The 12,174-nt window shown below is 46.7% G+C and overlaps 1 protein-coding gene across 3 annotated transcripts in view; it reads left to right on the top strand.

The window, feature by feature from the left end:
* The window catches only part of LOC122938500 (cathelicidin-related peptide Oh-Cath-like), a 269,700-nt gene that overhangs the window by 207,426 nt on the left and 50,100 nt on the right, over positions 1-12,174 (top strand). For all 3 annotated transcript variants that reach the window (XM_044294051.1, XM_044294050.1, XM_044294049.1), the window contains exon 3: positions 2,446-2,517. In XM_044294051.1, coding sequence (XP_044149986.1) covers positions 2,446-2,517 — 72 coding nt within the window. The remainder of the gene's footprint in view (positions 1-2,445; positions 2,518-12,174) is intronic.

Raw genomic sequence — 12,174 nt, 5'->3', positions numbered from 1 at the left:
TACTGCTCCTATATACAAGAATATAACTACTATAATACTGCTACTATGTACAAAAATATAACTACTATAATACTGCTCCTATGTACAAGAATATAACTACTATAATACTGCTCCTATGTATAAGAATATTACTACTATAATACTGCTCCTATGTACAGGAATATAACTACTATAATACTGCCTCCTATGTACAAGAATATAACTACTATAATACTGCTCCTATGTACAAGAATATAACTACTATAATACTGCCTTCTATGTACAAGAATATAACTACTATAATACTGCTCCTATGTACAAGAATATAACTACTATAATACTACCTCCTATGTACAAGAATATAACTACTATAATACTGTTCCTATGTACAAGAATATAACTATTATAATACTGCCTTCTATGTACAAGAATATAACTACTATAATACTGCCCCTATGTACAAGAATATAACTACTATAATACTGCTCCTATGTACAAGAATATAACTACTATAATACTGTTCCTATGTACAAGAATATAACTACTATAATACTGCTCCTATGTACAAGAATATAACTACTATAATACTGCCTCCTATGTACAAGAATATAACTACTATAATACTGTTCCTATGTACAAGAATATAACTGCTATAATACTGCTCCTATGTACAAGAATATAACTACTATAATACTGCTCCTATGTACAAGAATATAACTACTATAATACTGCTCCTATGTATAAGAATATTACTACTATAATACTGCTCCTATGTACAAGAATATAACTACTATAATACTGCTCCTATGTACAAGAATATAACTGCTATAATACTGCTCCTATGTACAAGAATATAACTACTATAATACTGCTCCTATGTATAAGAATATTACTACTATAATACTGCTCCTCTGTACAAGAATATAACTACTATAATACTGCCTCCTATGTACAATAATATAACTACTATAATACTGCTCCTATATACAAGAATATAACTACTATAATACTGCTCCTATGTATAAGAATATTACTACTATAATACTGCTCCTCTGTACAAGAATATAACTACTATAATACTGCCTCCTATGTACAAGAATAGAACTACTATAATACTGCTCCTATATACAAGAATATAGCTACTATAATACTGCTTCTATGTACAAGAATATAACTACTATAATACTGCCTCCTATGTACAAGAATATAACTACTATAATACTGCCTCCTATGTACAAGAATAGAACTACTATAATACTGCTCCTATATACAAGAATATAACTACTATAATACTGCTACTATGTACAAAAATATAACTACTATAATACTGCTCCTATGTACAAGAATATAACTACTATAATACTGCTCCTATGTATAAGAATATTACTACTATAATACTGCTCCTATGTACAGGAATATAACTACTATAATACTGCCTCCTATGTACAAGAATATAACTACTATAATACTGCTCCTATGTACAAGAATATAACTACTATAATACTGCCTTCTATGTACAAGAATATAACTACTATAATACTGCTCCTATGTACAAGAATATAACTACTATAATACTACCTCCTATGTACAAGAATATAACTACTATAATACTGTTCCTATGTACAAGAATATAACTATTATAATACTGCCTTCTATGTACAAGAATATAACTACTATAATACTGCCCCTATGTACAAGAATATAACTACTATAATACTGCTCCTATGTACAAGAATATAACTACTATAATACTGTTCCTATGTACAAGAATATAACTACTATAATACTGCTCCTATGTACAAGAATATAACTACTATAATACTGCCTCCTATGTACAAGAATATAACTACTATAATACTGTTCCTATGTACAAGAATATAACTACTATAATACTGCCTCCTATGTACAAGAATATAACTACTATAATACTGCTCCTATGTACAAGAATATAACTACTATAATACTGCTCCTATGTACAAGAATATAACTACTATAATACTGCTTCTATGTACAAGAATATAACTACTATAATACTGCTCCTATGTACAAGAATATAACTGCTATAATACTGCTCCTATGTACAAGAATATCACTACTATAATACTGCCTCCTATGTACAAGAATATAACTACTATAATACTGCTCCTATGTACAAGAATATAACTGCTATAATACTGCTCCTATGTACAAGAATATCACTACTATAATACTGCTCCTATGTACAGGAATATAACTGCTATAATACTGCTCCTATGTACAGGAATATAACTGCCATAAAGATATCAGAATCAGTAATGAATACTGGGGCAGGGATCGGTCCATATATTAGTGACTGTACATGTATATAATCTGCGGTATACACTTACTGTATTTCATGCTTTTCTGTTTATCTCACATGTGGTATATAGTTGTGATGATTAGTGATTCTTCCCTGTAGATGATGACCCTTATGTTTGTGTCCTGCAGGATGTGAAGATCTGTTCTCTGGACTTGGGTGATGAGGATCCTGAGGACATAATGTGCACCAGTCTGAACAAGGTAGGACACTGTACAGATAGCACCTCCCGTCCTGTAATATTATCCTGGCCACTGAGAAGTCCCCGCATCTTTTCTTGTGGATTCAGATCCCCATAAACGTGGTTGTCTCAGCGCAAACATTGGTGGCATATTACTAAGTAGTGATGAGCGGCAGGGGCAATATTCGAATTTGTGATATTTCATGAATATTTGGGCGAATATTCGCCATATATTTGCGAATTCGAGAATTCATTATATTTAGAGTTGAGCGGACAACTAGATGTTTGGGTTCGGCAGAACTTGAAAAAAAGTTCGGGTTCGAGACCCAAACTTGACCCCAACCCCAACCCCATTGAAGTCAATGGGGACCCGAACTTTTGGGCACTAAAATGGCTCTAAAATAGTCCTGGAAAGGGCTAGAGGGCTGCAAAAGGCATCAAATGTGCTTAAGAGCATGACAACTGTTCTGCAAACAAATGTGGATAGGGAAATGACTTAAAATAACATAAAATACAGAAAAAATAAAAATAACTATCTGGATCTAGGAGTAGGAGGTTGAGGAGGCGGTGGATGGGTGGATGTGGCGGTGTAGGTGAAGGAGGAATAGGTAGCCAACACTGATTTGTGTTATTTTTTATTTTTAAATTGGGGTATCCTCCAAAATATTGGGACATATAACAAAATAAAACAAAGAATAAGTGCACTTGAGTACAAGAATGGATGGTTGAGGCCGGTATAAATGTCTATTCTGCACAAGGTACGGTCAAGTCCTGTGGGATCCATGCCTGGTTCATATTAATAAACGTCAGCTTGTCCACATTGGCTGCGGCCTGTGATAACGCTCTCTGCCGGCTAAACACACGTTCACACTATACACTGGCTGCAGGGCAGGGCAGCACCTCCAAGGCTGACAAAGCGTTTCCACATTTAGGCCATGCTAACCCTGCCTTCTGAGGAGCTGGCACTGACATAGCTGCGTTGGCAGCCTCTTCTTCCTCCCCTGCCTTCGCCTTGTGCTTCCACTTGTCCCCCGGTGTCAGTCGGGAATGCTCTCAGGAGCGCGTCTACCAGCGTGCGCCTGTAGTCGCTCATCTTCCGATCACGCTCCAGTGAGGGAATTAAGGACGGCACATTGTCTTTGTAATGGGGATCCAGAAGGGTGGCCACCCAGTAGTCAGCACACGTTAAAATGTGGGCAACTCTGCCGTCGTTGCGCAGGCACTGCAGCATGTAGTCGCTCATGTGTGCCAGGCTGCCCAGAGGTAAGGACAAGCTGTCCTCTGTGGGAGGCGTATCGTCATCGTCCTCTGTATCCCCCCAAGCCACGCACCAGTGATGGGCCCGAGCTGCGTTGGATGCCACCCCGCTGTGACCATGCTTCATCCCCATCCTCCTCCTCCTCCTCCCCCAGTAGTGGGCCCTGGCTGGCCAAATTTGTACCTGGCCTCTGCTGTTGCAAAAAACCTCTCTCTGAGCCACTTCTAAAAAACTGGCCTGAAAAGTGTTAGAGATGACCCCTCTTCCTCCTCCTCGTTCTGTGCCACATCCTCTTCCATCATCGCCTTATGTATTTTCTCAAGGAGACATAGAAGTGGTATTGTAACGCTGATAACGGCGTCATCGCCACTGGCCATGTTGGTGGAGTACTCGAAACAGCGCAACAGGGCACACAGGTCTCGCATGGAGGCCCAGTCATTGGTGGTGAAGTGGTGCTGTTCCGCAGTGCGACTGACCCGTGCGTGCTGCAGCTGAAACTCCACTATGGCCTGCTGCTGCTCGCACAGTCTGTCCAGCATGTGCAAGGTGGAGTTCCACCTGGTGGGCACGTCGCATATGAGGCGGTGAGCGGGAAGGCCGAAGTTACGCTGTAGCGCAGACAGGCGAGCAGCAGCAGGATGTGAACGCCGGAAGCGCGAACAGACGGCCCGCACTTTATGCAGCAGCTCTGACATGTCGGGGTTGTTGTGAATGAACTTCTGCACCACCAAATTCAGCACATGCGCCAAGCAAGGGATGTGCGTCAAACCGGCTAGTCCCAGAGCTGCAACGAGATTTCACCCATTATCGCATACCACCAGGCCGGGCTTGAGGCTCACCGGCAACCACTCGTCGGTCTGTTGTTCTATACCCCGCCACAACTCCTGTGCGGTGTGGGGCCTGTCCCCCAAACATATGAGTTTCAGAATGGCCTGCTGACGTTTACCCCGGGCTGTGCTGAAGTTGGTGGTGAAGGTGTGTGGCTGACTGGATGAGCAGGTGGAAGAAGAGGAGGAGGAAACCGAGAAGGAGGAGGTGGCAACAGGAGGCAAAGAATGCTGCCCTGCGATCCTTGGCGGCGGAAGGACGTGCGCCAAACAGCTCTCCGCCTGGGGCCCAGCTGCCACTACATTTACCCAGTGTGCAGTTAGGGAGATATAGCGTCCCTGGCCGTGCTTACTGGTCCACGTATCTGTGGTTAGGTGGACCTTGCTACAGATGGCGTTGCGCAGTGCACACTTGATTTTATCGGATACTTGGTTATGCAGGGAAGGCACGGCTCTCTTGGAGAAGTAGTGGCGGCTGGGAACAACATACTGTGGGACAGCAAGCGACATGAGCTGTTTGAAGCTGTCTGTGTCCACCAGCCTAAATGACAGCATTTCATAGGCCAGTAGTTTAGAAAAGCTGGCATTCAGGGCCAGGGATCGAGGGTGGCTAGGTGGGAATTTACGCTTTCTCTCAAATGTTTGTGAGATGGAGAGCTGAACGCTGGCGTGTGACATGGTTGAGACGCTTGGTGACGGAGGTGGTGGTGGTGGTGTTGGTGGTACATCCCCTGTTTGCTGGGCGGCAGGTGCCAACGTTCCTCCAGAGGCGGAGGAAGAGGCCGAGGCGGCGGCAGCAGCAGAAGAGGCCGAGGCGGCAGCAGCAGAAGAGGCCGAGGCGGCAGCAGCAGAAGAGGCCGAGGCGGCAGCAGCAGAAGAGGGAGCAGGAGGGGCCTGAGCACTTTCTTGGTTTTGAAGGTGTTTACTCCACTGCAGTTCATGCTTTGCATGCAGGTGCCTGGTCATGCAGGTTGTGCTAAGGTTCAGAACGTTAATGCCTCGCTTCAGGCTCTGATGGCACAGCGTGCAAACCACTCGGGTCTTGTCATCAGCACATCGTGTGAAGAAGTGCCATGCCAGGGAACTCCTTGAAGCTGCCTTTGGGGTGCTCGGTCCCTGGTGACGGTGGCAAGTAGCAGGCAAACTGTTTTGGCGATGGCTGCTCTGCTTTTGCACCCTGTTGGCTCGGTCTCACCACTGCCTCTTCCTCCGAACTCTGAAAGTCAGTTGCACGACCTTCATTCCATGTGGGTGTAAGAGGCAGCCCTGATCATCCAGCAACATTTCCAACACATATACAGGTCCTTCTCAAAAAATTAGCATATTGTGATAAAGTTCATTATTTTCTGTAATGTGCTGATAAACATTAGACTTTCATATATTTTAGATTCATTACACACCAACTGAAGTAGTTCAAGCTTTTTATTGTTTTAATATTGATGATTTTGGCATACAGCTCATGAAAACCCAAATTTCCTATCTCAAAAGATTAGCATATTTCATCCGACCAATAAAAGAAAAGTGTTTTTAACACAAAAAAAGTCAACCTTCAAATAATTATGTTCAGTTATGCACTCAATACTTGGTCGGGAATCCTTTTACAGAAATGACTGCTTCAATGCGGCGTGGCATGGAGGCAATCAGCCTTTGGCACTGCTGAGGTGTTATGGAGGCCCAGGATGCTTCGATAGCGGCCTTAAGCTCATCCAGAGTGTTGGGTCTTGCGTCTCTCAACTTTCTCTTCCCAATATCCCACAGATTCTCTATGGGGTTCAGGTCAGGAGAGTTGGCAGGCCAATTGAGCACAGTAATACCATGGTCAGTAAACCATTTACCAGTGGTTTTGGCGCTGTGAGCAGGTGCCAGGTCGTGCTGAAAAATGAAATCTTCATCTCCATAAAGCTTTTCAGCAGATGGAAGCATGAAGTGCTCCAAAATCTCCTGATAGCGGCTGCATTGACCCTGCCCTTGATAAAACACAGTGGACCAACACCAGCAGCTGACATGGCACCCCAGACCATCACTGACTGTGGGTACTTGACACTGGACTTCAGGCATTTTGGCATTTCCCTCTCCCCCGTCTTCCTCCAGATTCTGGCACCTTGATTTCCGAATGACATGCAACAGTCGAGTGCTGCTTCTCTGTAGCCCAGGTCAGGCGCTTCTGCCGCTGTTTCTGGTTCAAAAGTGGCTTGACCTGGGGAATGCGGCACCTGTAGCCCATTTCCTGCACACGCCTGTACACGGTGGCTCTGGATGTTTCTACTCCAGACTCAGTCCACTGCTTCCGCAGGTCCCCCAAGGTCTGGAATCGGTCCTTCTCCACAATCTTCCTCAGGGTCCGGTCACCTCTTCTCGTTGTGCAGTGTTTTCTGCCACACTTTTTCCTTCCCACAGACTTCCCACTGAGGTGCCTTGATACAGCACTCTGGGAACAGCCTATTCGTTCAGAAATTTCTTTCTGTGTCTTACCCTCTTGCTTGAGGGTGTCAATGATGGCCTTCTGGACAGCAGTCAGGTCGGCAGTCTTACCCATGATTGCGGTTTGGAGTAATGAACCAGGCTGGGAGTTTTTAAAAGCCTCAGGAATCTTTTGCAGGTGTTTAGAGTTAATTAGTTGATTCAGATGATTAGGTTAATAGCTCGTTTAGAGAACCTTTTCATGATATGCTAATTTTTTTAGATAGGAATTTGGGGTTTTCATAAGCTGTATGCCAAAATCATCAATATTAAAACAATAAAAGGCTTGAACTACTTCAGTTGGTGTGTAAAGAATCTAAAATATATGAAAGTCTAATGTTTATCAGTACATTACAGAAAATAATGAACTTTATCACAATATGCAAATTTTTTGAGAAGGACCTGTATATATAGCAGACTGTCATGTTTCCCTCCAGCCACCAGAGGCCACTGTGGCTGAGTAGGACAGTGAGAGGAGTTGTTTCCAGAGGACAAGGAGTTAAGTGTTTTTCCCGGGCTGAGCAGAGAGCCTGGGCTGAAGGTGTCTGAGTACACAGGAAGAAGGACGCTGTGCACTGAGAGGGAGATCCACAGGGAAGATTAGAGTGATTGCTCCCTGCCTGCTGACACAGTATCTGGGACATTAGAGTGTGTTTGCTCTCTGACTGAGCTGATGTGTCCTGGTGTAGAAGAGAGACTGCTGTAGTGTGAGGCACTTACCAGAGGAACTGTGAGTGAATTCCAGGCCCTGCCTGATTACACGTCCAGAGCTGCTGATTATCTCTAACCAGAGTTACAGAGACTACAAAGAGAGGCCAGAGCTGAGCCACGCTGAAGCAAGCAAGCAAGCAAGCAAGCAAGCAACCAGATCGGGACCCAGACTGTACCTGCCTGCATGTGCGGACACCGAACTGTGAGTGCACTGATGCTAACCTGAGCTAGGGCATAGTGGAATAGGATTTAGTTTAGTGCACCGTAGAGGTGCACCCCGGGTAGCGGGGACAGATAGGACTACCTAGAAGAGAGTAGCCTGCTATTGTCTGTACTTGTGTTTGTGATTCATTTGTGTTCTTTATGCAAACTTCCATTATCTTTATTGTGAATTCCCAAGCTGTTCATATTGTAAATCTGCTTCTCCGGCAGTTAGAGTTCTCTTTTAATAAAGCCGGTTTCTACTTCAGCCTCCTTGTCTGCTGCACTGTACTTGAGTCCTGCTCTACGGTCTCTTCCTCTGCTGACCGTTACAAGTGGCGCTGCGAGCAGGGTACAGTCACAGAGATGGAGGCGGCTGAAGGCAATGTGCATGATGTTAATGTGAGTACCTCAGGCAATGGTGGAACCCTTGCAAGGGCCCTTCCTATTGGCACGTTGTTCAACTTGCTACCCAAATTTGATGGCCAGAACATGACACTGTCAGACTGGGTGACAAGGTTACAGAGTGCTGTTAGGATTTACAATGTCAGCCCAGAACTACAAGTAGAAATTGCTTTGGCCGCTCTCGAGGGTGAGGCCCGAAGAAATGTTCTCCTACAACCAGAAGCCACGCGCAATACATTGCAAGAGATGGTGAGATTCCTGGAAGAAATATATGGGGAAACAGCCAGTGCAGGGCACCTCCGGGCGAAGTTTTTTTACCGGATTCAACGGGAAGACGAAGGTGTCTCTCAGTACGCTACAGCCCTACAGGAAGTGTTGGCCGAGGTACAAAAAAAAGAGGCAGATGGGGTTACTGGCATGGGACCCATAGACCGGATACTGCGGGAACAATTTATTCTGGGGCTCTACAGCAATCCCCTGAAACAGGCTCTGCGGGAACGAGTCAGAGTAGACCCTACCCTAACCTTTCTACAAATTTTGGCAGAGGCCGTGACGCGAAACAAAGAAGACGGCTATGCTTCTGGAGTAATACGGACCCAGACCGTTACACCCCCCGGGGTTACAAGAAATGAGGAAGCCCTGGTCAGAGTGGTACAAGACTTGCAGAGCTCCCTGAGTGCCATGCACGAAAAGTTGACACACCTGGAGAAACGGATAGAGTCGCGCCATACTACTGAGGCTGCCTATCCAGCCCGACAACAAACCTATCAGGCGACTCCGTGGGTTCCTACACCCGAATGCCCTTATGCTAGTTTACCATACCATCAAGCCCCTCATTACCCTTCAGTGGGGCCATCCAGCCAAGCTCTGAGGGCACCTCCCACTCGCAGGCAAAAAGTGGGCCGTCAAGGGGCACAGTGTTGGCGGTGTGGAGATCTAGGACATTTCGCCAGAGAGTGTCGGAATAATCCAGCTGAACGCCAAGAGCTGCTGTTAAACTACCGACCCCTGCAGTAGTGGGGTGTACTGCAGGGGAGGTGGAGAGCCAAGTTACCCAGCAAAGCTCCGAACACCTGGTCGCAGGGTGCCCCACTATACGAGCTGAGTTCGAAGGTGTTCCTGTCGACTGCTTAGTGGATACTGGGTCTCAGGTGACAACTATGCCCGAGTCATTCTTCTACCGTTACTTTCAAGCGCTGGCCAAGCCAGAACGAGAGACACTGGTCCGGGTTACAGCGGCTAACCAACAACAGATTCCTGTCACAGGGGTCGTGTGGATGAATGTACGGCTATGTGGTCAGGAAGTGGGGCGGAAAGGTATCTTGTTGGTCCCCGAAACGTTCAAGGAAGATGTGCCGGTGATAATGGGCATGAATATCCTGCGAGAATTGGATCAGATCATGTTCACCAAACGGGGGCCGGGTTACTGGAAACAAGCCACCCTGCACAAACCTACCCAGAAAGCATTTCAACGGCTAATCCGTTTTTGTGGAACACAGAAAAGTGTGCCAGCACACCAGGCGGTGGGAACGATCCGAGCGCCAGGAAAGGCTACCTTCACCCTTCCCCCTGGTCGGGAGACCGTGCTGACGTTACCCGTGGGAACTTTCCGTAATCTTGAAGGCATGGAGGTGTTCGTTGAACCAACAGGCCTAGGAGAGCTGGGTCAGGACGTCCTGGTGGCCCGGACACTGGGAGTGGTCCAGAATGGACGAGTACCCATAAGAGCTGTGAATGTGGGATATCTAGAAGTTCCCTTGACGCCAGGGGTGGAACTGGCTCGTGTGTACCTACATCAGGGAGAAATCCTGAGTCAGAGAGAAGTGACTCTAGCTCCGGTAGGGGATGCTGGTTGGACCCTGGCAGTTACTGCCAGTGCAGAAGAGGCGCCGACCCCAGAATGGAATGGGGGAACCATCTTGGATCAAATGGAGATAGATGTTAAGGCTCTCAGTTTAGACCAACAGCGAGCAGTTGAAACCATGCTGTGGGAGAATCAGGCTGCGTTTGCCCGCCACGCCGATGACTTTGGCTGCACGAATGCTATCACACATGATATACCGACGGGGGACACTCCACCAATTCGGGAGAGATATCGACAGATTCCGCCCAAGTTGTACCAGGAAGTGAAGACGCTATTGAAACAGATGATAGATTCCGGAGTGGCGCGGGGAAGCCAGAGCCCTTGGGCAGCCCCAGTGGTGCTTGTCAAGAAGAAGGACGGCACTATTTGATTTTGTGTGGATTACCGGCGGTTGAATGCTTGCACTGCGCGAGACTCATATCCTCTGCCACGCATTGAGGAGTCTCTGACGGCTCTAGGACGAGCCAAATACTTCTCCACCCTGGATCTAGCAATTGGGTACTGGCAAGTACCAGTGGCTGAGCAGGACAAGGCAAAGACAGCATTCATACTCCCCATGGGGTTATTTGAATTCAACAGGATGCCATTCGGACTGACTAATGCCCCTGGAACCTTCCAGCGGCTGATGGAGAGATGCCTGGGAGACCTGAATTTTGAAGCCACTCTGATATACCTAGACGATATCATCGTATACTCTGCTACTTTTCAAGAACACTTGAATCGGCTAGGGCAGGTACTCGAGCGACTGCGATCCCATGGCCTGAAGGTAAAGCCAAAGAAGTGTCATCTCTTCAAGAGGGAGATCGAGTACCTGGGCCATAGGGTGTCCCAAGACGGAGTGCTACCGTCCCAAGACAAAGTGGCTGCAATACGACAATGGCTAGTGCCGAGAACACTGCGTGAGTTGAAGGCCTTCCTGGGACTGACTGGGTACTACCGGCGGTTCATCAAAGACTACACAAAAATAGCGGGCCCTCTGAATGAGTTGTTGAGAGGAACGGCTGGGCAACCCAAGGGCCAAAGTATCCCCTGGGGACAGAAACAGGAAGAGGCCTTCCAGGCCCTGAAAGAAGCCCTGACATCGGCCCCCATCTTGGCTTATGCCGATTTTGATAAACCATTCATCTTAGCTACTGATGGCAGCCTCTACGGACTTGGGGCAGTCCTGTCGCAGGTACAAGATGGACATGAGAGGGTGATCGCTTATGCCAGTAGATCCTTGCGAGATACGGAGCGAAACCCCCATAACTACAGTTCCTTCCGGCTGGAACTCCTTGCCCTGGTGTGGGCTATGACGGAGAAATTTGCAGGATATCTGACAGGAGCTAAGATCTTTGTACGGACGGATAACAATCCCCTGGCCCATCTGGGTACTGCCAAGTTGGGAGCCCTGGAGCAACGCTGGGCGGCTCGCCTCGCAAAGTATGACTTCTCAATTCGCTACCGCTCCGCTACAGAGAACACTAATGCTGATGGTCTCTCGAGGGTTACTTTTGAAACTCCAGTAGGGGATATGGATGAACAAAAGGAAGAAGATGAAACTCCTGACTTCCGCAAGTTCGCTCCCCCCAACAGTCGCGGCCCAGACAAGTGGGGAGGCCCGTAAGCTACCCAAAGCATTGGGGAGAACTAATGAAGAATGGGGCAGATTGCAAGATGAAGACATTGGACTGCAGCAAATGAAAAGCTGGGTAACCCAGTGCAGGAAACCCAACAAAGAAGAAAGGACTGATCTGGATGCCGAGATGAAGTCCGTTCTACATCAATGGGACAGACTGGAAGTGCATGGAGCTGTTTTGTTCCGCAAGTGGCAACAGCCTGCCGACCTAGAGGCGAGGTGGCAGGTAGTGATACCCAGAAGAATGGCACGGGAGATAGCCAAAGAGGCTCATGAGTTTGGAGCTCACTTCGGGCCAGTCAAGACATACCAGTGGCTGCAGCGTTATGTGTATT

The sequence above is a fragment of the Bufo gargarizans genome, chromosome 5 (genome assembly GCF_014858855.1).
Source record: "Bufo gargarizans isolate SCDJY-AF-19 chromosome 5, ASM1485885v1, whole genome shotgun sequence".
In the NCBI taxonomy this organism is placed as follows: Eukaryota; Metazoa; Chordata; class Amphibia; order Anura; family Bufonidae; genus Bufo; species Bufo gargarizans.
This window is presented reverse-complemented; position numbering and strand designations above follow the sequence as displayed.